A 24,860-nucleotide genomic window follows, 5' to 3' on the forward strand; every position below is an offset into this window, starting at 1 on the left:
TTTTGTCGCAATCAACTTTTGATTATATTGAATCGATGCTATTGTTCTCATCGAAACCACACACAAAATTCTCGCGCTTTAGGGCATCTACATTGATGAATTTATTCATCATATTTTGCTATTGATAATAATAGGAGATTGGGATAAATTCTGCCCTATCACTTCACTTGCATAAACGTAGTCTTCTCCAGCATGTTAAACCGTCTTGTCGATTGAGATTTTGAGCTTTTTCCCTGTTGTTTTAAGCGTTAATCGTTCAAATGTTTCTGTCATTGATTTCTTTCGTGTTAGTCCGGATAAAAACCTATGAAAAACTCACTGATGTGGATGCCCTAAGACAATATGTAATTTTAAATAATTTTTGTCATTTTTGTGCAAAATCGTTGCCTACAGTGTCAGTTCGTTCGAAACTTTGAAACCGTGTAACAGTCGAATGAAGGAAAAGAAGATTTGCAGGCCATGCAGTTAGAAGTGAAAATTGTAATGTGTTAAGAAAACGAAGGGGGCTTTTGCACATGGTTAATGAAAGAGAAGGTTAAGACACTATCGATTAGGCGCCCGATACAAAAATTTGAATGCTTCAGTGGATTTTCTTCAATATAAAATGTTTAGTACACTTTAGTCCAGGGCCTAGTTAGTACTAAACAGTTTCTAAAAATTTCTGAAATATTCTACAAATTTTAGAATTGAATTTTTACAGTCAGATGCAGTGAAATTTCAGCACGAATTGGCTTCAGCCGTTTTTGAGCTGATCCACATATTAAATTAAAACAGTACGTACGTGCACCGGTTCGAAACACTCACATTTTCCATATGAAAATTTTAAGTGAATTTTTGAACGTTTTGGAAAGAGTCAGCTATTCTTGCGCTAGCCTCATGTTGAGTTAATTGCTTGATATGCTGACTGTTTAGGCGAGGGTCAGAACTCGTTCAGGAACTAAAAATTCGCTACCCAAAGTGAAGATTTTGACATATTTTCAGTGCCGCTTTTAGCTTTTGGGCGCCATCGGGCAATTGGAAAAATAGGCACTTATAGGCACTTAAAATAGGCATTTAGTGAAGCTAAATTTTTTTTAAGGACCACGGGCGCCATTTTCTTCTGCTCCACTTCGGGCGCCACGGGCATTTGCCCATTTGGCCCATATGGAAAAGGCGGCACTGCATATTTTGAATGAAATAAGAGTCAAAATCCTCACCAGTGAAACTTAACGAAGAGTTTCTGAACGACCTCTTAAAGTTAAATAGTTTACCGAGGTGTGTATCGGAGAAAATCGTAAAGTTATTTAATTTTTTAGTAGAATTTTTGGGTTTCGTATTTTATGAACGCTTTACTAACAATAAGGGACGTCAGATAATTTCACGTTCCAAAATATTTTTAATAATTTAACAGTAAGACGAAAAATCGTCCACCCATATCAAATACTTGATGTTGAATGTTTTTGATAGGTTGACGAATTCACCCGTATATAGGACGCAATTTAAAAAATTTGCGGGTCACTACTTGGCCAAATTTGTAGTTTTTTATAATAAATCTCAAAACAAGACAAAAATTGCGTCGAACAAAGTATTCAATGTGCTTTTTCAACGTCACTCGATATGAAGCCACCTTCAACAACGTCATCTTCATCTGAAGAGCTTTCATCCACCTCCGCCGGCGCCGATGATGAACCAATACGCAAACACTCAACGATGTCATTTCCATTGTTCGAATTTTCGATGGCAAGTCTGAGCTCATCTAAGCCGACAACTCCAATTAATTTGCCTAATTGCGTTACATAGGCACGCCGCAATGACAAAACTGTGAACAATCGATGTACATTTGTGATAGGAGTTTTGTCTACCAACTGGAAGGGAGCCGGATCAATCTCGACGGTTTCATAGTCAAAATCAATTTTTTCGTTCATCTGTGATGCTTCCCATCGTTTCTGATCATTCTGTGACATATCAATCACTGAATTATGTGACTGAAAGAAAATGTTCAGGGAATTATGCGCACAACGGACATTGTCTCACTGTGTACCTTTCTAAGTATCGTCGGAGCTGGTGTCTTCAGCAACTTTGTGGATTCGTTCAAATGATCGAGTATCGTGTTATCAGAACTGTTTGACGTAATCGTGTCGGTATTTTGTGATTCTAGCGGACGATGACCGTCTCCATCGCTTTTCACATCATAAAGTCCACTTATTTCGCCTATATCAGCTACAACAATGTTGGATGTACGCCGATTTTTCAATCCATCACTTTGACGCCTATTTACACAAACAAAATTTGCGTTTTCCATCACATCTTTAGCTTCAATGTGAGAAAAACGACGACTTCCGGTCCGGACGTTATTTTCCTTTTGCCAGTGAGTTACAGTTTGTAAACGTTTTTCGCGACTTATTTGTTTTGCAACTAGTCCGATGAGCTTAGTCCGTTCTACTGAGCCCAGCAAGATCATCGACACCTTATTCTCTACCAGAGGTAGGTGATGAACGTTTTCAGTTTCCTAAAAAGCGGGTTATGATTGAAGATCAGCGAAGTGATTTTAAGTTTTGTAAAGCTTACCATTAGAACCTTTTGCAACTCGTTGTACGTCATCCCGTACCAAATACAATAGACATCTTTTACCATAAAATTCTTGACAATTACTTCCGCTGTTTGATGTTTGAACGGTAAAGGATCGGGTAAGTAAGGAAGTTTTTTCAGTGCAATGATCGTGTCATAAATCGATGGGCACAAGTGCACGGCAATGACATTTGAGACTAGTAATGAGATCATTATCGGTGCCAGAAGGGATATTTGTCCTGTCATTTCTAATGCCATTACAGCAACCGATAGAGTATGTGTCGTTCCACCAGCAAATGAAGCTGCACCAACAACTGCATAACAACCTGGTATGACTGGTGAAAGCCTTTCGCTGAAATAAACTCCTGCTGGGAACCACAAATGAATACTTTCACCTATCAAACGACCCAAACAGGCACCTAGCTTAACTACCGGAATAAATGATCCTGACGGCACCGCAATGGTTGAGCCCATAGCCGAAAATATAAACTTGAAAAAGAAACTTGTTAGGCTGGTCCACAGTCGCACTGACTCACACAAATCGTTTACTGTGTAAATGAAGTACCCAACTAACGTTGGTATGAAACTGACATTGCCGTTCGTCCAATTGGCGACGAGTCTTGCTTCGGCTTCAGTTAGATTGGATTGGCCCCATGTAAAGTTGGAAAACAGTTGGGTCACTTGATCATGAGTGGACAGATGGTTGGCAACGTGGCAGAAACCAAACGGATACGAGATGAACGAAATAACCACGACCATGGTGAAGGGATACAGCAAGAAGCTGTTTGGAAAATAATCATTCGTCCGTAAGAAAGTGGCTGGTAATTGGGACTTACCTAATCTGGTTCATTTTCACTACGATTTTGTTTGTCTTGATGAATATCGAATATTGTCGGTAAAACCATACCCATAACGAGCTCAAGAAGCCACAAATCACTCTATAATAAGAATTAGTGGACTTGTGATTATACAGTCAGCTCCAGCAAAATTTGTGGAGCGATTTGCTACAGCTGTTTTTCATCTGGTTCACTCATACAACTTAACCTGTTACAGACGCCTGTCATCTGATATCGACAACGACAGTAATAATAAACGACAAGCTCTGACTAAAGAGGTCTTATATAGCAAAAAGCGTGTTCAAAACAAATGAAGTAAAAGATTTCTGAAATCAATCTAGGAAAATCTTCGATCAAATGAAGTGATAGATCAGATAGTAAAACTGTTAATATGCTTGCCGTCTGTCACAGGTTAACTGTCTTTTACGTGTTTATACTTGTTTATACGAGTTTAATAGTTATACGTGCGGCTAGAGAGAAAACCATTTAAACAAGTATAAGACAGTGAGGTTACATGAGTGGACCAGCTGAAAAACAGCTGAAGCAAATTGCGCCATAAATTTGGTTGAGTTTACCCCCAAAAAATCCAATTTTTCTTAAAACTAAAAATTTCTTTGCATACCCGATGAGAGCAAATATAAACAGTTCTTGAGGATCGAATGGAAATTCTGCGGTAAAATTGGTAGCAAACAATGCCGTAATTGTATCGGTTTCGTTCGTCCAAACCGCATGCAATCGAAAAAAGACAGCCGTGCAAACGGCGGCAAAAAATGCTCGCCAGTAATTTCGTACTGCAAAATAAGTGGACGTTGCTTCGATGCTGTACAGAACGCCTGGAATTGAACTTTCTGTTCAAGAACTTTGAAAGCAGAAACCACAATGTTAAAACCTCCGATTGGTGACGCAAAGCATGCAGCAATTCCAACAGCACATCCAGCAACTAGTGTGTCTGTATTATACTCACTTACCGGTTGCGTGCCTCTAAGAAATGACATCGTTTTGCTTAGCAGACGTGCAACGATACATGAAATGTGGACGAACGGTGCCTGTTGTAGTCGATGCAACGCAATGTAGTGTTTTCGAAATTGTAACAACAATTAACACGTAGAGGATAATTCTCGAGCAGGCACTTCAGGCACACCGGAAAGTGCTAAGGGAGTCGAGGAATACCTCCAAATAAATTTCTAAAAATCAAAAGTCAAATTGATTTTTAGAAATTTATTTGGAGGTATTCCACGACTCCCTTAGCACTTTCCGGTGTGCCTAAAGTTGACAAGTCACAATAACCGGCAACGTGTTAAGGGACTGGAAGGAAGACTATCTTTGTTCAACTTCATACCTCTTTTCCCAGTGGAAGGCCACTACCTAGTGTTGCTGTCAAGCCAACTAACTTCGCAACGAGTGTTTTGAATGTTAAATGATTTTCGATGGGAAATCCACGCAATATCGTCTTTACCTCAGGTATGCCAGAACCTTTTCGATCGAGATAGACGAAAAAGAAAACGAAAAGACATTGTGACGATATTACCACTCAAGACTTAAAAACCTCGTCATTCGTATGGTCATGCTTTAGAACTTAATGCTTTAGAACTTACCCACACTTTGAGGGGCTAATATGCGAACAAAGGTAACGGCAAACAATATCAAAATCGCGGGTCCTACAATCCAACAAATATATGAAAGAGAAGGCGATGTGGTTAGATCACGATACAGCCACTCTCGAGCTAAATTGCATAAGTTTGTGAGTTCTAAAACCATAGGCCTGTTTCTCTAAATTTACCTCTCAGACACAATGTAATGCCCTTGTCCACACCAACCGAGAGGAATGCCATACAAATGCCCAGCATTGCTAAGGACAACCAATCGTCTAATATTTGATTAAATTTATGTTTCCAAATCCAACAAATTGATCGAGTTATCGAATTTTGATGTTGAAATTGTCTGTGACGATCTATTGTTTGGAGCCTCCGTTTCTCATGTTTTAAATATCTTTGGAATTCCTTTGCGTATCCGCTAGAGCTAAGCGAATTTCGTGCAGTTCTTAAAGTCGACTGATTGATATCGGAAAATGATGATTTACGCGTGACTGGTTCCCAATAATCATGATTTCCATCCAAGATCATTGCGTTGAGTCCATTTTCTTTTGCATCGTTATTGCAAGTGAACGGTGCCATAGTTCATAATATTTTCGTACACCGCAAGGAAGGATATCCTGAGACCTTACCACTTCAAATATCCTTATGAAATCTATGAAGGATTTTCAGGATGACGCAGCCTTCTGAATACTGCTAATTCAAAACGCTTAGTCTGTTTCTGTACAATACAACAAAATTTTAGTCGATCCCAATTCCTTCTTTTACCAATTGCAAATTAAGGTAGCGTTCACTGAAACCGGTCTGTCGACCCACTTTAGTTGGAGAGTGTTTTACCCTGTTTAGTTTCGGTTAACTGTCGGATAAAAGTGAAACCAACAGAGTTTTTTAGCGCAAGAAATACTCTTGGACATATCAGCATGACGACAATATACAATACATTCCATTCATCTCACGTGCGCTTAATATATTTAAATATTCGAATTCATTTATTTTATTTAAAAAAAAAGTTATTTTATTTATTTGAACAAAATTGAACAAAGGCGAAGACATTTTTTACTGTTTTTCTGAAAGGCTCAGCTACCTTCAAGATCATGATCATCAAGCTCATGAACAAATCTACTCGTAAACGTATTTTCTTGCTTCGGATATTTTATGAATCAAACATCAGTTAAATTCTACCTGTGAAACGTAAACCGTTACATATCGCTACAGCTTAACCTTTGGTTGGGTATTGACATGGCACTGCTGCTAGCATTAAAACTGAATAAACAAACTATAAATTTGTAGCATTTAGTTATAAGAGATAACGTCTAATGTTTGTGTTGTGTTTTAACAAATACAACGAAAGCAAGTCATCCATCTTTACCAAAAGATCTTTATCGCAGCATGGCTCAGTAGCTACGTATGTACAAGCCGTCCACCAAAATGAACTGGGTTCGATTCTCCTGCCAAATAATTCCACATGGAACTTTTCATTCAAGCTTCAAATTTAAAGTGTGTTTGTTGGAACGATGTACACACTGAATGACTCGTAAATAAAGTAAAAAAGTAACCCAAATACGATGTTCATATGTCTACAGCCTACATTTAGGCGGGGAACCAATTAAACACCCAATCTACCTCATAGAGTATTTGCATCATATCCAAACTCGGATATCTGGAATCTAGGAATCCATACGAGTTCAACGAGCTATCACACGTTACTGCAGCTTCAAAATTCGACGAGATATTGATGTTTGTATGAAAATAAGCAAAATCTCGAATTTTCAGATAACTGAAATCGCCTACGTTAGTTAGTTAATTAGTTCCTATGGTAAAGTGGATCCAGCAACTCCTAAACGTTTCTATAGCTTTTCCTGAAATTTTTGTTATGGGCTAATAATGGCCCAAAAATAAGAATGGAATTTTCAAAAGTTGGAAAAAACCCATATCTTGGGAGCTAGAGCTTCCCAAAGTCTCCATACAAATGCCATATAAAAGCCAATTTGTATGTGTGTGAGTTGTATATTTTGTTGCATGATATGGATCGAAATATGGTGAATGGTGTGTTAAGTATTAACTTCCACTAGGTCAGTTCCTAAATTCTGGGATGACAGGTGATTCCTCTGGCACTACCTAACTTCCATTAGATTTTTTGATGTATTTGGGTTATTTTCGACATGATAGAGGTGTTCCAAAGTTGGTTCCTAAATTTTGGGATGATAGACGATTCCTCTGGCACTTCCTAACTTCCATCGGATTTTTTGATGGATTTGGGTTATATTCGACATTAGTGAGGTGTTCCAAAGTCGGTTCCTAAATTTAGGGATAACAGATGATTCCTCTGGCACTACCTAACTTCCATCGGATTTTTTGATGGATTTGGATTATTTTCGACATGAGTGAGGTGTTCCAAGGTTGGTTCCTAAATTTTGGGATGACAGATGTCCTAGCATGTCCTAACTTCCATCGGATTTTTCGATGGATTTGGGTTATTTTCGATATAAGTGAGGTGTACCAAGATTGGTTTCTAGATTTTGGGATTCAGACTGATTTCTCTAGTTCTCTAATTTCCATAAGGTTCTTTTATGTTGTCGAAATGACATACATATAAAAGTGGTGATATCAGTCAAAAAACCCTTAAAGGGTAAATGTGACGCAAGTCCTTGTGTCTGCTTACAAAATAACTGATATCGCTGAGGGTGACGCATTTTGCGTCGTATGCGAAAGTTTTTTCATATGTTGAGGAACGTATTGTTAAGAAAATGGTTGAAAAATGTACTGAAAGAATTTAAACGAAAGAAAACCGAATCATCTCCCACTTGTGACGCAAATTTCTTGTTGTAAAATTTTCTTTCACAAATTTTTTGAGATAATTTTTTTTTTGATAAAACTTTTGCGTACGACGCACAATGCGTCACCCTCAGCGATATCAGTTATTTTGTAAGTAAGATAAAGGACTTGCGTCACATTTACTCTTTAAGGGTTTTTTGACTGATAGTATTATATCGGTGATTTGTTATAGCCGTCTTTCATTACTGGAACGAATTTTTCAAGTTGCATTTTACCGGTTAGACCAACATAGTCATTACGGGAAAAATGTTTTTATCTTGACTTCTATAACTTCTCTAAACTATCGAAAAATTAAAATTGAGAGACCCTGCTTTCTCGGTGACCTATGGACCGGACACTGACACTAAAAAATGTGACTTTAATTGTAACCAAGAAAGGACCCAAAAAAAGGTTTAGCGAGTCATCATATGCATTATTTAAATGCTACGTGCAGTTTCATGACTGTCATACCAGCCAACAAGTTTAACACATTAAATTGTTCCCGACTGTATATTCTATTCTAAGGCGTGGTGGCTACAATAAGAACATATAAAAAAAAAATTACAACAAAAAGATGCGACCCGCCTAAATTGGGCTTTATAAATAGTAATTTCATGATGACTCGTGATATGATTGTGTGTGCAGTGCACGTGATGCCAATCCTTAAACTATGGCTTCTAAATGATATACACATCGTACTTCAATTGATCATAAATCGAAAATTGGTCATACAATTCCATACTAGTTTGCATATCAGATGTATACCGTTGAGAAATTGGTGATGATTTTGTATATCAGAATTATTTGCTTAATTGACGCTCAAACACACTCACTCATCATTTATACTTGTGCTGCAAGAAGAGCATTTATGATAATATACTCGATGCCTCATTAAAGCACGTGATGGCCTCCATCAACTATTGAGATTCAATCATAATGTGGTGGATGGAGTTCAAATTTGTTACGGGCAATAGTTGTTTCACTCTACAGATAAGGTTTGTGAGTCAGACTGATGTTTAGTTCACCAACATTTTATTGAAATTTTCACCAGAACATTGGAACTTGAAACACTTTTTCGTTATTTCCAAACACTTTAGGTGAATTTCCTTTTGATTTTTTGCAATTGACCGTTCAAAACAGATTTTATTTTGGTCAAGAAAGACAAGAAGGATAATCTGATGTTCAAGTTCTAGTTTCTTCATTTAAGAAAGGGATTCGGGCAAAATTACCAAATCGGTTGAGGAAAGCTTAAGAACCAGATAGTCATTACCAAACTTATGAAAAACAGCCGACCGAAATCGGACGCATTTTCCCGTGGAACTTCTTATTTGGGAGGTGATCAAAAGCCGAGAACTTGCACTTTTCTTACAGAAATTTCTCCAGTTACACGAGCCGTGCAGGGTCGTGTGGGGTGTCATTAGAAATGCAATTTCACGTACTTTCAGCAAATAGGGTCTTGTGCATGTTTTCGATTTTTGGTAACCTTCCACTAGCCGCACAAGCTTCGAAGAATTTTTCTGAAGGTGGTTTTGGCTTCCAGGTTCGAATACCTTTCTGGGCACATTCCACTGGAAAATGAGTCCAATTTCGATAGGCTGTTTTTCAAAGGAATTCCTCACTAAGTGCGGACGAAGTGGCTAGCTATATCATGGTACAACACCTACCGACACGAGGGGTGAACGACTCCGGAAATCAAAACCATTGTCAAAATCAAGTTCACGATAGCTTATGATGGCAATGGTAACCTATACACCGAAAATTTTCATTTTTTTTCTTGCATGTATTTCTCAGACGAATTTTTTACATAAATAACATTGTTGACGTAAAATCAACAATTGTTTACATTTACGATCAGCCAGACGAGCGCACACCAGAAGTTTACTCTAAAAAACAACCTTGACTGTAGGCTCTATCTATATACAAATGAGTTTACACATCGCTGATTGCCTATAATAGAACACACAAAAAAATCAATTTTCTCAAATTCTCTGTTTTCCCAAATAATGTGTGTCTAAAACACCATGTGACAACATTTTTGAATTATGCCAAGAATGATTTCACTGGTCGATGATTATCCTAATTAAGATGATCGTTCTAAGTTACACAAGAAGGTGTTTGAAAAGGAAATATATAAGTCGTTCATGACACGAGCTGCATTAATAGCAAACATGTGACGGAATGAACATGAGAACATATGATCTGTTCAAGAATTCGCAAAAAAAAAGATTCTGTTTGTTCAGTTCATTATTGGAAAATAAACAAACATAAAAGTTTGTTGGTAAATAAATTATCACGTTCGAATTTATTGATATTAATTTGACAGGGCATTTTGGTTTAATCAACAGATGATTAGAGGCTACAAAGAAAAGCGTACCGACCGCGATCGTGCAAAAGATCTTTTGTTACGAACACACGAAAATATTAAAAGAAAAAAATCTGAAAAGCAAAACAATTTTTTTTTTTAAATAAATATTATGCACCTGTGTGCAAATGTTTATTTATCACATACGCACGGTGTTTGGATGTCAAAATTACTTACCTAGAAGAATAATTCAAACATAGCTAACGCCGACCCGTACGAAACACCTATTCGTATCAAAAGCCTTTAATGTGAAACTCTTTATTTCTCTTACTTCATACTCTTCTCTACTGCAAAGCTATTCCCCCTTTAAAATCACTTACATTATCCACTCTTTGCCTTGTTATCATATACAAATAATTTGCCGGAGGCCACGTACGAAGTCAAAATTCATAAATTCCTATTTAAACCGCTATATTTACCTATATTTTCCTATAAATAGACATTTCATAGATGAATATGCTATTATATAGTTATATATGCCTGTATATAGCTCAATATAGATGTATATAGATGTCCATATATGGAATGCCTGAAACACCCCACACATTTAACCAATTACTTCTATGTTAATAGAAACTCTATAAGTACCATTTTTCCCAAGATATTTCACTTTTAATAAAATCCAATATGGCCGCCGGCAGACATTTTGCTAGGAGACCGACGCTTTACATTCGTTAATACTTTTAAAACAAAAAAAAATTAATGAAATTCGGTCAAAATTTACTCGAGATATTGACAAAATACTCCACATTCACTGTACGGCCAAGTACCGAGTAGCCAGATAAGAGCTCACTCCAAAAAACCCAGTTCACGCTCCGGTGAACATAATTTCATAATTTTTTCCCCTGATTGGTACGGTCAATACCTATCTAATAAATCGAAAACAGACGAAATATGTTTAAATTTGGCCGACCTACAAGCAAAAACTGCTTGCTGCCCTGTGCCTAGTTCACACCATGCAACAAATTGCGAAAAGCGGTTGTTTTCCGCACGAAAACACACAGCCAGACTAGGGATAAAACAATGAAAAGTAAAGTTTTCGTGTGAGCTTTGTTGATTCGATGAGAAGCCGAGGTCATAAAAACACACGAAAGCGAGACCTTTCATAAAAGCCTAAAAGCCTGTAGATATGTTTACTCAACGCAGGGTTTCCTGAGGGATATAATTACTGACAAGTTTTGTGTTGCTTTGTTGATTAAAATAGAGTACTATAATCGTATTATCTATGGAAGTCCGATGGAAAATGGATTTACTCGGGTGAATGTGTCTCTTTAACACCCTCGTATCTATGTTTCATCATTTCTCCCATAGATGAATCTACTATTATATAATAAGGGATAAAGGGTTCCGAGACGAAGCCGATATCAATAAATACACGAAAACAAGACTTTTTTTTTCCAAAATCGAACAATTGTTTATTTAAAAGCGAAAAAAAGGCTGCAAAGCGCAACCAGTAAAAACGCACTTTCGACCCTAGAGAAAACCAAAGCTTGAAATTATTGTTATATACTACGGGCGTCGAATGCTTGAAACATAAAAATTACGATTTTTGGGGCATTTATTGTAGTATGAAAAATACTATTTCGCGTGTTCATCGGTGTATGCTAGACAGTTACACACTACTAAGGGAAAGTTAGAACTCTTTCGTCTGGGCTTCTATACAGAGACAAACAAACAAACAATTATAGATAAAATGATCTTTCGGGTTTGTTCGTTACCATGAAATCTGAATTTTTAGTCCCAGTGGCTTAGTATACTCTTTTCCAACCAACAACAATGATTGGGATTGGAGTAATGATACTTTAAGTGAAGAGGTCATAAAGTAGTGAAATTGGGAACTAATGAAATATAAAGATGAAATTTGAATTTACGTAAAATTAACATAAATTACCATCTCATTTGCAAGTTTAAACCTTAACCGTTGGCAAAAATAATTTTTGTTACAATCTACTCAATAGTCTACGAAATAATAACTTCCAGAAAAGCAAACCAATAAAATAAACGATTTGCTGCACAACGTAATATATTCGTCCGTTCTTCTTTGCACTTTGTGTGGTGATTAGTGTGTAAATGTTGTACATTTTCAGTAAAATGCTCAGGTATACCACAGTTTGCTTTCGAGCTAATTTTTTTTTAATCCCTTATGCACAATAAAACCATTTGTCTTGTTCTCATTTATAGCAAAAATTGTAGGTAAAATATTGAATTCTAAAGATAAATGAATGTGCAAGAGATGGTTGCATTAATGAGTGCTAATGGACAACGACATTTAGAGCAAAGAACGTTCTTATATTGGGAATAACATGTGTTCATTGATCTAGGGAAGCAGTTTGTGGACTGGAGCCAACGAAACCAACGCACAGCAAGCATTAGTGGTACTCTAAATAGGATACTGAAACTGGACAGTGTTTCAGAAAATAGTACTCTATTTGGCAACTGTAGACTATGATCACTTTTGTTTGAAGTGCACTGGTCAAACATTCGCTTCTGGTAATAATCAGGTCCGGAGCGTTAGCGGAGGACTTGACGCAGTCTAACTTCCAAAAAAAGAACGAAGAAAATTTTTTGAGACGCGGCAACTATATATAGGCGAGAATTTAAGTTTCTTTCCTTTGGCCTGTATCACCACAAATCCTATTCTATCTTATTCGCGCTTCAAATACGAGCAAAACGAGCTATCACTCGACTATGTAGCTTTAAAATTACCGGAGATACATCGTTTTGAAAGTGGCACTTTTCATAGGAAATACACCAAATTGACTTTTCCCAAACAATCAAAATCTTTCAACTTACTCTGTATGTTTCTATCTGTCTATCTGTCTATCTATCTATCTATCGACGGACGATCTCGGAAACAAGTCAGCCAATCTCCATGAAATTTTGCAGGAACCTCAGGGTGGACATAAAAATGAAATTGTGATACGCCATTACCCCAGGAAAAACCAGAATTTTGTTTTATTGGCCTCGAAGTGGTTTCTGAGTGTGGTTTTCGAGGGTCGGGAACGCGTTTTCGGCTGTAGCTTAGCTGTATTGAAACCTACAGAGGCGTGCGACCCATCAAATGAAAGGTATTCGTAACACGATTCGAACGAATATAATTTAAAAAATCGGGTCAGATTCGTTTGAGCTAGAGTGATTAGAGTGACCAAATTTTGAGCTACTCGAGCGTAGGATGAAAGGACTAATATTTTTTTGGGTTATGAAAGATAGAGGATTACTTTCTTCGGCAAAGTCTCAGAGTTTTACGAGTAGAACAGAGGGGCATATGTGAAAAATGTCGAAAGTTGGAAATGGGTGGGTCAATTATGTTTTTAGAGGTATTTCTTGAATGGTGGCAGATAGAGAGTTACTTTCTTCGGCAAAGTCTCAGAGTTTTACGAGTAGAAAAGAGGGGCATTTGTGAAAAATGTCGAAAGTTGGAAATGGGTGGGTCAATTGGGGTTTTGGAGATATTTCTTGAATGGTGGCAGATAGAGAATTACTTTCTTCGTCAAATTTTCGAATTTCGTCAAATTTTCAAATTTCGTCAAATTTTCGAATTTTGTCAAATTTTCGAATTTCGTCAAATTTTCGATTTTCGTCAAATTTTCGATTTTCATCAAATTTTCGATTTTCGTTAAATTTTCGATTTTCGTCAAATTTTCGATTTTCGTCAAATTTCGTCAAATTTTCGATTTTCGAATTTCTGTTATAAACTAGACGCAGATTTTTTTGGTAAAATTTTGGTTGTTTCCAGTCAAATTTTTTTTGGTAAAAATTATTTGGCAGATGATGAGAAAAACTAAGCCAGCTTGTTTGAACTAAAATTGGGTGTAAAATTTAATTTTTGCGTAACGAAGCAGAAAGCGTCAACTCTAGCGATATCATTCATTTTAGAAATTGTACTTCAAAGACTGCGTCACACTTTTCTCGAAGAGATTTTTGCTGGGATATGTTTATGCTCATGTATCAAGCCATACGAAATAATAATAATAATAGTCAGGACATCGAATTTATTCCACAGACTGGAAAATGTTGATAAAATCTTCTACTTCAATTCTTTCAATTTGCATTTTTCGATGTGTGTTAATATTAGCGAAAACATTTTGTCTAAACAGATGTTATACCTGATGATACATCGTAGGAAGCTGCATTGAAAGCTGAAGAATGTTTCTATTGTCTTTTTACAGCAACAACGTTGTCCAATGTAATTAGCCAGTACAAAGTTTAACAAATTGATGTAGGAATTGCATTTAACCTTTCTGGGAAATGACAGACATATTTCAGGCATTGTAAACGGTATTGTAATTTATGGGACGCAGATTTTCCTTTAACAATGTTGCAAAATATAATGAGTGGTTGTTCTACAGCCGACGTTCAGAATCGTCACACCTGTTACTCATTAGAACCAAAGTTTACCGTCACATTGTTTGGTTCGTTAATTTAAAAGAATGTCTTAGTAAAACAGAGACGAAAAGTAGGTAGAGGTAATGACGGTCATTAAGGGTATACTTTTAAGTAAGTGCGAAAAGGACTTAAAGGGTTGTTATGTATATGATGTGCTATGCTTACAGAGCACATAAAAACCACTTTTGACAACATATTTCGGTCAGTCGTGAGGTGTTACTCCGAGTCAACGGAACGATGTTGTTTAAAAATTACTTTTACGTGATTCGATTGCTGGTGGTGTGCTTAAACTATGTGAATGGCCTTTGTCCATATGCCCATCAATTCAACGATGTGTTAACGGTGAACGATGTTAATGATATCACAAACGAAATTCAATCGGCAGAGAATACTGTAGTCGAAACTTACATGTCATCGATATCCTACGATACGTGCCAGACAAATTGCCATTGGTATGTATCGCAACCGCCACCGATTTCGAGTCAAATCATAGAAAATGCCTTGACGAGTGCAGTTTATCAAACGGAGAAATATACGGCACTCGATGTTGCTGCAGCCGCTGCTGCGGGAGTTTCTCCAGCTCCATCATTGATCTATATGGATCGCATCAATTATTTTTTTGAATCGGCTACCCGTTATATTCAAGAGACTACGTGCTCGTCGAAAGAGACCACGACATTATTTCTGCCATCGCTTCAGTTCGACAATTTTGGAAAATATTTTACCAAAGACAAAACGCCTGTGAGTTGTGATAATGGTCAATCAAATTGTGACGGGAAAAGTTTAGTGAGGCGAGTCGACGGATCTTGTAATAACTTGAAACGACCAAAGGATGGTGGTGTCGGCGATTGTATGCTACGTTTATTAGCGCCTGACTATAAGGATGGCATCAGTGCATTGCGATCTTCAGTCGACGGAACATCACTACCGAATCCGAAAATTTTATCGGATGCTCTGTTCGGTGGAGCTGAGAACCGGTAAGACAAATTTTATATTCTTCACACACTCCCGATACTAAATTTGCAATGCTTTCAGGCCATTTTCGGACAGTCATTCCCTATTCCAAGCCTTATTCGGCGAATTTGTTATCGGCGATAATGGAGTCACATTGAACCATGATACGGCGATGTTGTTTGACCTACAATGTTGTGATGCAGACGGTCGTCCACGCATTGATCATCCACAATGTGCAGCTATTTTCATACCTCCCGGAATCAGTTCAGCGGAATCTTATGCCAACGAAAAGTGTATGCGATTCGTCAGAAGTTTGCCGTGCGCTCGTTGTAAACTCGGACCCCGAATGATATCCAGTTCAGTGACGGCGGCCCAGGATTTGAATTCTGTGTATGGTGTGTCCGATGAAATGTTAAAGGCAAGACGAACCTTTAAGGGAGGTTGTTTGCAGTCGGAAACTGTGAGTGGCGAAGAGATTTTTGCTGTTGAGAAAATGAATGGTAGCATACGGCTACGCTGTTTCAAAGGCAAATGCGAGCCTTCACCGATGGATGCGCGAAATTTATTTGCACCGAGTGGCCTAGTTTTTGCGTTGTTGTTCCACCGAAATCATAATCGACATGCACGTAACCTATCTGCAGCCTACCCGAAATGGGACGATGAGAAAATCTTTCAAACGGCCAGACGATTGAATATTGCCGAATACCAGCATTGCCTTTACAGCGAATATCTGGAAACGTTAATCGGGGAGAATTTGATGCAACATTTTGCTTTGTATCCAGAACCACCGGGCGAGTTCAGCGACTACGAAGAAGAGGTATCAGCTAAAACAATCGTGGAGTTCCAATCAACAGCTGGACGACATGGTCACACCACATTGATCGAAGATGTGCCAATCATCGAACCGAAAACTCTGAAAGAACTCTCGCTAAGTCTGCGTGATCGGGATGTGTTTGAAAAGATTTTTTACGGCGGTCTGGTCGACGGAGTGCTTCTGGCTCAACTGTCCAAACCTGCATTCGCAGTAACTCCCAGCATCCCGTTTAAGACATTCTCAACAGTCACTCCTAACGTAGATCTTGCTGCGCTGGATATTCAACGACAACGCGATCACGGAATTCCCGGCTACGCTTTCTACCTGAAATATTTTAACCGTGCCGACGTTGGGAGCTGGCAAGACTTGCTACAATTCATCGATGCCGAAAACATCAAAAAGCTGCAAGACCATTACAACCACGTCGATGACATTGAATTGTATGTGGGCGGTCATCATGAGCGTAGAGTCGACGATGCTATAACAGGTCCGACATTTGCCCATATCATCGCGCTTCAATTTCATAATGCGAAATACGGCGATCGTTTCTTCTATGAACACGGAAACCAGGCTGGTTCGTTTAGCATAGAACAATTGAATGAGATCAAAATGAAGTCCTGCTTCGCCTATATTTTGTGTAAAAATACGAAATTGGAACATGTGTTACGGAATCCGTTCAGGGTATTCTCATACGAAAATCAGTTTGTATCTTGCTCGGAATTCGTTGACGTCGACTACAAATTGTTGTAGCCAGATTGGGTGGCTGGCCAATTGTAGAATGGAGTAATTTTTACGGAGTTAAATAAATTTTCTTATTAGTTAGAATGGCTGGTATATTTTATTGAAAGGAACGGCCCGGTAAGAATATACCTCTTATGGATCTCTGTCTTATCTTAACTGGGAAACATTCGTCTACATCAACACATTCACCATCCTTAACGAGACGTACCAATCCATCCGGACAAAAACAATCTATGACTACATCCGACGTACACCTTACTTGTTCATTGGTTATGATCTCTTCGCAAGTTGTTTGACAAGCCGACCGCCAATCAAAAATTTCATTCCCCCTCCGTTTACATTGCTCTGTAAAGTCCAATCGACATGGTGATGGATCATTAGTAACACCAATTTTGCATTTTTATTGAATTACACTTGCCTACTGACGGTTGCCACAACTCCTCGCACTCTGGTTCACTTGTGGGTACGCAATTCCCGTTCGGTAATCTGGAATATCCATCTTTGCACACACAATGCGGACTCCATACCATCACATTGGGTGGTTGGAAGTGGCAAGGCACCTTAACGTTATCGCATGTGTTTGGACATGGTTCATCGTACAAATACTCTCGAAATTCTTCATTCCGGTTGACACACATTTCTGCAGGGAATTTTCTAATGAAACAATTTCCTTTGATTCGGTCTCGATTTATGAAAATTCAGAACCTTTGGTTGGAGGCATTTTTGCTCTACATTCTGGACTAGCCATCGGCACACATTTCCCGTCAGCTTCCAGTCGTAGGTATCCAGTTCTACAATAACAGTCACCATCTGGAGCGTAATCGGGACAACTCGGATCACCATACTTATCACAAGTCTCTTGGCAACGGTATGGATCCAATGCGTATTCTTCGTTCGGTAAAGCTCGACAAGAAACTTCATTGAATATCGAAATATTATTCTTTGTTGAAGACGCAGTCACATTACCTGCGGAAGGCTTAGATTTTAGAACGCTTCCCACCACGGTCACCGTAGAAGTGAAATGAATAAAACTCAACGCGATGAATATTTTCAATTTATTCATCATACCATTGGTAGGTAGGAAGGGTAATAGAAAAGAAACAATTTTAATGAAAATAACTGTCGATTATGTGGTTAGTCTTGCGCAAACAATCCATGAGTCCTACAGTATGAATAACATTTTGTCACACTAAGTACGAGTGTGCTGTAGTACTCTCGTTGACTAGCGAAACTAATAATTTGTTTGTTGAAACTAAACATTTTCTAGAACTTCTGGATTTTCTAGACTCTTTTGACTTTTCTCATACGGCCAAGATACTGATCGAGTCTATTTCTGTTAATGCCTTTCATTTCAGTATTTTAAACTGAGTTATTTGAGTTCTTTGTTTTCAACAGATTAATAGATAATCTTTTACTTCATATGTTTTATCATTACGTTTTAATATATAAAGTCACATTAGCCAGATCTATCCTTTTATTTATTGGATCCAACAGCAAGGAAGGTCTCAGGCTTTTGTTAAATAATAACCTAAACAGCTGCGTTTAGAAATTTTTTTTTATTGAGATATGCGTGCGAGTCCACCGTCGTAATAACTGGCCAAAATTAAAACATTGTCATTTTGTAGGATGGTAGATTAGATAAATGTTTTGAATTTACGTAAAAATATTTGCTTTTGTAAAAGCCACACCCAACACTAGTGAACTTAAAATGCTCGGGATTACTGATTTTAATGACAAAATATGTAAATAGCTTTACGCGTCAAAAATTAATTTTCTCCAACAAATTTTTTCACGCGTTGACAGTAAATTTTTCTTTCAAAGATATTTTCAAATGTCAAAAATTTTCAGAAATGTTTCCACGTTGAGGAAACGGATCCACGACGTAAACAGGCAAAGGAAACGTACGTCAAATAACGCATCACAGTGAACAATTTTCGCACGTTCTTGCTAACTCTTCCTCATTAGTCTGTATGCCAAGTTACATGTCAAAAGGAGTTTCCATCTGGGCTTCTATAAAGAGACAAACAAACAAACCAACAAACAGACAAACAGAAAAACATTAAACTTTATATTATATGCATCAAAAGTGTGCAGCCTCCATTTTTCATTCAGAAGTTAAAATATTCTTAAAATTTTACCTTTTTGAAGTAAATTGACTTTTGAAAATTCAAGATCGGAATTTTCGTCTCGGTAGGAGAATGTTTTGAAAAAATGATGTCGGCATTTGTTTGAAACACGACAGAGTAAAGTTAACCAGGCAGTAGCGCTGGTTTATCTTTTGCTAGTAAAATTTTTCAATTTATGTCAGTGTTCATTTGAGTTCATTGTCATACAGTGTATTAGGTCCCTTATTTGACGTTTCGAAAATGAACCGCTACTGCCTGGTTTGAAAAAAATTCTTCCGCGGTTTAACTGTTGCATGTTTCGGAAATTATTTCGTTTAAATTAATATTATTTTTCAATATTTTTGTAAGTAATACTCAAAGTTGGGTCCATTCAGATGACAATGCAACACTCAAATAATTTAATCCGATTCACATGGCCTAATCCTATAATAAAACAAAAAACTCTGCTGATGGGGACTTTGCTCCCCTATCAGACATGAGTCGGTTATCCGAAAAACCGAAAATTTCGGATCGGTTTTGACCGAACCGAAAACTTCGGTTTTGACACAAAACAAGTTAAAATAAAGCTTAATTCGTCGATATCAATTAATTTCGTCATAAACTAACCGAAAATAAGTTAATTGAGTCATTGCATAGAGTTGGTATTGAAATAAAGATTGAGTCAATTACATCTGAGTTTTTTTGTAGAGCACACCCCCCCATTGAATGACTTTATTATCTTAAATTCGGTTAGTTCATGACGAAACTAACTAATTTCGACGAGTTAAGCTTTATTTTAAGTTGTTTCGTGTCAAAACCGAAGTTTTCGGTTCGGTCAAAACCGATCCGAAATTTTCGGTTTTTCGGATAACCGACTCATGTCTGCTATAGATCGCCACCTCAAACAGGTTTTTTCATCTTCACACAGGTTTTTGTTAACTAATATAACTCAGTTATCTAATGACCAAAAAATCATCAAAAACATTTTCAAGGTGAGGGCTAAAATTAGTTTTATCTAGTGTGGCGGCCGGCCGTTGCCGTAAAATGTGGTCTTTTAAGACATTCACTGATTTCTGTAAGAAGTCATTTTTCTATAAACGTGAAATTTTGAAGTGATCATCTTGGAAGGATACATTTAACCAAACTAATCATTTTAGGCAAAAAAAAAAAAATATCGTCACCAATGCGATCTCAAGTTCAGTCTTCCGAACTAAGCGTTTCCCTTATGTGATCTTCATATGTCCCACACATCTAACCCACAAAACTAGGTCTCATGAAAAAAATCGAACCATGTCGATTTAACCCTAGGCTTTAATTTTTTTGACAAATAAGTTGAGTTTCGCCCTGAAATTTGTGAAAATAAGAACTTATTTCTTAGAGCCACCATTGAGGTTATGTTTTGCATGAATTTGAAATTTCTATTTTTTTCCGGAAATTGGTGAGCGATTTAATTACAATTTTTTATGTACATCTCTTGAACGCTGTTACATCGATTCAATTTAATTTTTCGTCATTCATAATTTTTTGACATCTGTGAAATCTACTTAAAGAGGTGAAAAATTTTGAAAATGCCGTGTTCAATTCGGAGGTGGTTTATATTAGAAAATCCTCTAGCTTAACCAGTATTCATCTGTTATTGGTAACGACGACAAAAATAATGACAAGCTCAGTGTAATATGGTCCTTTATATAGTAAAATGCATGTTAAAAAAAATTGAAGTACAAGATTTGAAATCCACCAATTAAAAATACTTTGATAGATGGAAGTAATACACCCGATAATAATATACTGGTCGTATGCTTGCCGTCTGCAACAGGTTGAACAAAATCGTTTCGAACATAAACACCCTTTACAGTAACTGCTCTTAAAATACTACGTAAACGAAGTCACATACTCTTTATCTTTATTCATTCGATATCCACTTCAATTTCTAGATCTTTCAAAAAAAAAAGAAGAATGTGATCGTAATTGTGACTTCTTATTTTTCTCCGACTGTAAACACCTTTAAATTCGGTGCAATTTAAATTTAAGTGCAAAATTAGCGAAAATGGAATAGAATTGATTAGATTAACATAAAAGAAGCTGCAATTAACACAGCGAGCAGATCATTTTCCATTTTATAAATTTTATTGTTCTGTTTAACCCGAAAATATTGACAAATTAAATTCAAAGTGGTTTGAAAGACGTTTCTCGATTATGTTGATTTTGTAAAGGTACAAAAATACTAATGCGCATCTTTTGGATGGGTCAGGTCACTTGACTGACTGAGCAACTCTTCCTACATTTGTAAACAAGCGATGCTTACGTTGTTGTCTGCTAATAAAGACACACTCGTTCAAACTTCATTTTTGTTTTGGAATAAATCTTAGATTATTACTACAGTATAGGCCATGTTTAACCTAACAAAAAATTGTCTATTCCAAAGCTCAAAAGCTAAAAAGCACAAAAGCTGACTTCATTACTCGGGTGTAAATTGCAGATTTTGCATGGAAAACTTACCGATAGCAGGCATGAGAGCCGCCGAAAATAAACCGCCGATCAAGCCTGGCCATTTTTGAGCAAGCCGCGCCGCAGCCGAGCCGGTGCCAAAAACACGGCTCAAGCCGGCTTGAAACGGCTGGAAAATGAAATAAAGATTTCGAAAGGTGAATGGGTGAAATAATTTTGAAAACCGAGATTCCTGTTGATCCTAAGCAGCTCAAGTACAATTTGAATTTTTTTTTCAAAATTAAGAAAATGTTGAAAATTTTCTTGAGTTTTCATGAACTTTCCAGAATGGTATATTACGTCCTCGCTTCTAAGTTTGTTGTTTTGGCAAGTATGACCTTTGCGGAACGAGCCGAAGGCGCACAATCAGTTAATTCACAAATTTGAGAAAACTTTATCGATCTTTGCGAATTTTCTCGATTTTTTTTCTTTTCAATTTTTACTTGATTTTCGTGAGCTTTCGATTTCTTCTCGAAAACCATTTTCTTAATGAGTTAAATGAGTGTACCGGAGCATGATTTTCCATTTAGTTCACGTTTTGAGGCAATAAAACTTGACGTGTTAGTGAACCTTAGACTTAGAGACTTGCTTGTAACAAGACCAGTTCCACTTGCACTTTGAACAACCTAATCTACCTACATTTTCGCTTTCCGTACAATTTCATTTTCATGCTTACTAGTTCATTTTCCATGAATTTATCTAAACGTTTTTATTTTGAAAAAAAGTTAAAAGGAACCTCCAGCCGAGTCGTTTTAAGCCGGCTCAAGCCGACTTTTTCGCCGCCGCCGAGAAATTTTTTTCGGCTAGCCGCCGCCGAGGTTTCTCCGTCGGCGCTCATGCCTGACCGATAGTGTCGGTTTTTCACAATAATATTATTCAAATCCGATCATAATCCAATTTTCTTTGCAAAATATAATGGAAACATTTGGTTTCACTCCAGTTAGTTTTGAAATTAAGTTAGTTTTGAGTTTAGTTAAGAAATTTCCACTGAATTATTGGCAAAGTCGATAAATTTTTCATAGAAAATCTGCAATCTATACCCGAGTAAGTACACGCCATCTACAGTAAATTTATGAACCCGCCCCTATTCTCCATTCATTACAATGATAGTGAACATTTTGTGATAAACATTTTTGAGTGTTTATAATCCGTAAGACCCATGACTTTCAAGGGAACTAGACCCCGCATGTGGAATATAGAAGGAATATATGAATGAATATGACGATCACGAGTTGTTTTGCTTAGCGACAAGCCACCTGTTCAATTAATTGGTGTTGATGGATACATTAGTCGGAAAAACGTTTAAATAGAACAGGAGCAAGACAATAGCCTTCATTAAACTTATTTCCACTCAAGTGTCGTTATCTAATCCCGACTACTTCGTGACATGAATCTTTTACACACATTTATTGGTCTGAGCATCCTATGCTCTGTTTCGGCTATAAGATCTTCATGGATTATACCGTCTGAAAGTACGAAAACCATTTTTTTAAACCTCAAATCGGACTGATAAATTCTGGAATTAAAACAGGAACTTGCCGCTTCTTCATCAATGAGGAATTTGCCATCGACGAGACTCGTTGCCAGGAAACGTGTGATAAATATGGACAACCATGGTGTAACGACTACGCTCCTGATGGAGATTGCTACTGTAAAAAGGGATACACTCGCCTAACTACAAACGGCATTTGTGTACGCACCACCAGTCTTTCGTGCCGTCGGAGAATGCCACCAACGGAAGGTATATAAGCAATTCGATGCCGAGGAAAAATGGTTCAAACTTTTCTCTAATAAATCTAGCAACATGCTCAAGGAAACAGAATGAACAACTCAGCGAATGGGCATACGACGAACCATGCGGAAACACATGCGCAAACTATAAAGTTCCATGCAAAATTATGGTTCCAATGGTGATGATGTGGAGCCCTCATTGTGTATGCAAAGAAGGATTTGCTAGACTACCAAATGGAAAATGTGTTGCCATTGATGATCCACAGTGTGTCAACCTATGGAAACCATCCAGACGTATGTCAGCCAAATTCTTACCTTTTGCGCATTGTACTAAACCACAATTGTACGTTTCCACAGAGCAATGCATTCGAAGAGGAAACGAAGTTTATGATACCGGATCAGCGTGCCAGACAACTTGTGACGATCTCAAGCCAAATGCCGGACCGAAGATGTGCATTATGTCCATCGTTGAAGATTGCTACTGTCCGGAAGGGAAGGTCCGATACACCGAGGGCGGTGAATGTGTTAATATAGCCGACTGTCCTGCATAAACTGTTCGTCCAAATTTTGTTCGCACTTGAGATACTCGCTTTTCAATTAAACAGATCATGACAAATCATGTCCGGAGCGATAGCGGAGGACTTGACGCAGTCGAACTTCCAAAAAAACAACGAAGAATTTTTTTTGAGACGCGGCAACTATATATAGGCGAGAATTTAAGTTTCTTTCCTTTGGCCTGTATCACCACAAATCCTATTCTATCTTATTCGCGCTTCAAATACGAGCAAAACGAGCTATCACTCGACTATGTAACTTTAAAATTGCCGGAGATACATCGTTTTGAAGTTGGTCATTTTGATAGAAAATGCACCAAATTGACTTTTCCCAAAAACAATCAAAATCTTTCAACTTACTGTATGTTTCTATCTGTCTATCTGTCTATCTATCGACGGTCGATCTCGGAAACTAGTCAGCCAATCTCCATGAAATTTTGCAGGAACCTCAGGGTGGACATAAAAATGAAAATGTGATACGCCATTACCCCAGGAAAAACCAGAATTTTGTTTTATTGGCCTCGAAGTGGTTTCTGAGTGTGGTTTTCGAGGGTCGGGAACGCGTTTTCGGCTGTAGCTTAGCTGTATTGAAACCTACAGAGGCGTGCGACCCATCAAATGAAAGGTATTCGTAACACGATTCGAACAAAAAAATAATTAAAAAAATCGGGCAGATTCGTTTGAGCTAGAGTGATTAGAGTGACCAAATTTTGAGCAACGCGAGCGTAGGATGAAAGGACTAATATTTTTTTGGGTTATGAGAGATAGAAAATTACTTTCTTCGGCAAAGTCTCAGAGTTTTACGAGTAGAAAAGAAGGACATTTGTGAAAAATGTCGAAACAGTTGGAAATGGGTGGGTCAATTGGGGTTTTAGAGATATTTCTTGAATGGTGGCAGATAGAGAATTAATTTCTTCGTCAAATTTTCGATTTTCGT

General features: G+C 37.5%; 3 protein-coding genes and 1 pseudogene across 3 annotated transcripts; 2 read left to right on the forward strand and 2 right to left on the reverse strand.

Annotated features, from left to right (window-relative positions):
- Nucleotides 1–1,568: 1,568 nt before the first annotated feature.
- On the reverse strand, nucleotides 1,569–5,230 carry LOC119072999 (annotated as a pseudogene).
- An 8,899-nt stretch (nucleotides 5,231–14,129) lies between these two features.
- Nucleotides 14,130–17,130, forward strand: LOC119072577 (peroxidase-like). The gene is made up of 2 exons (XM_037177825.1): nucleotides 14,130–15,514; nucleotides 15,573–17,130. The coding sequence occupies exons 1-2, from the start codon at nucleotides 14,775–14,777 to the stop codon at nucleotides 17,053–17,055; spliced, it is 2,223 nt and encodes a 740-aa protein (XP_037033720.1). The 5' UTR covers nucleotides 14,130–14,774; the 3' UTR covers nucleotides 17,056–17,130.
- LOC119072604 lies at nucleotides 17,103–18,191 on the reverse strand. The gene is made up of 4 exons (XM_037177859.1): nucleotides 18,013–18,191; nucleotides 17,752–17,961; nucleotides 17,465–17,686; nucleotides 17,103–17,391 (listed from the first exon to the last, which is right to left on the reverse strand). Exons 1-4 carry the CDS (start codon nucleotides 18,110–18,112, stop codon nucleotides 17,144–17,146), a joined length of 780 nt encoding a protein of 259 aa, XP_037033754.1. The 5' UTR covers nucleotides 18,113–18,191; the 3' UTR covers nucleotides 17,103–17,143.
- Nucleotides 18,192–22,951: 4,760 nt separating this feature from the next.
- LOC119072605 (SCO-spondin-like) lies at nucleotides 22,952–24,037 on the forward strand. Its single transcript, XM_037177860.1, has 4 exons — nucleotides 22,952–23,110; nucleotides 23,170–23,379; nucleotides 23,439–23,663; nucleotides 23,727–24,037. The coding sequence occupies exons 1-4, from the start codon at nucleotides 23,026–23,028 to the stop codon at nucleotides 23,918–23,920; spliced, it is 714 nt and encodes a 237-aa protein (XP_037033755.1). The 5' UTR covers nucleotides 22,952–23,025; the 3' UTR covers nucleotides 23,921–24,037.
- Nucleotides 24,038–24,860: the final 823 nt, after the last annotated feature.

The sequence above is a fragment of the Bradysia coprophila genome (assembly GCF_014529535.1).
Source record: "Bradysia coprophila strain Holo2 chromosome IV unlocalized genomic scaffold, BU_Bcop_v1 contig_84, whole genome shotgun sequence".
Classification (NCBI taxonomy): Eukaryota; Metazoa; Arthropoda; class Insecta; order Diptera; family Sciaridae; genus Bradysia; species Bradysia coprophila.

Excerpts from the sequence above, each read along its gene's own strand:
- LOC119072604 (XM_037177859.1), bottom strand. The coding sequence starts at position 18,112 with ATGATGAATAAATTGAAAATATTCATCGCGTTGAGTTTTATTCATTTC. Across the intron at positions 17,962-18,012 it reads AAAATCTAAGCCTTCCGCAG|TTTCTTGTCGAGCTTTACCG; the intron begins GTAATGTGACTG and ends TATTCAATGAAG. Across the intron at positions 17,392-17,464 it reads GTTGTGGCAACCGTCAGTAG|AGCAATGTAAACGGAGGGGG; the intron begins GCAAGTGTAATT and ends TGGACTTTACAG.
- LOC119072605 (XM_037177860.1), top strand. The coding sequence starts at position 23,026 with ATGAATCTTTTACACACATTTATTGGTCTGAGCATCCTATGCTCTGTT. Across the intron at positions 23,111-23,169 it reads ATGGATTATACCGTCTGAAA|GAACTTGCCGCTTCTTCATC; the intron begins GTACGAAAACCA and ends GAATTAAAACAG. Across the intron at positions 23,664-23,726 it reads CCTATGGAAACCATCCAGAC|AGCAATGCATTCGAAGAGGA; the intron begins GTATGTCAGCCA and ends ACGTTTCCACAG.
- LOC119072577 (XM_037177825.1), top strand. The coding sequence starts at position 14,775 with ATGTTGTTTAAAAATTACTTTTACGTGATTCGATTGCTGGTGGTGTGC. Across the intron at positions 15,515-15,572 it reads TTCGGTGGAGCTGAGAACCG|GCCATTTTCGGACAGTCATT; the intron begins GTAAGACAAATT and ends CAATGCTTTCAG.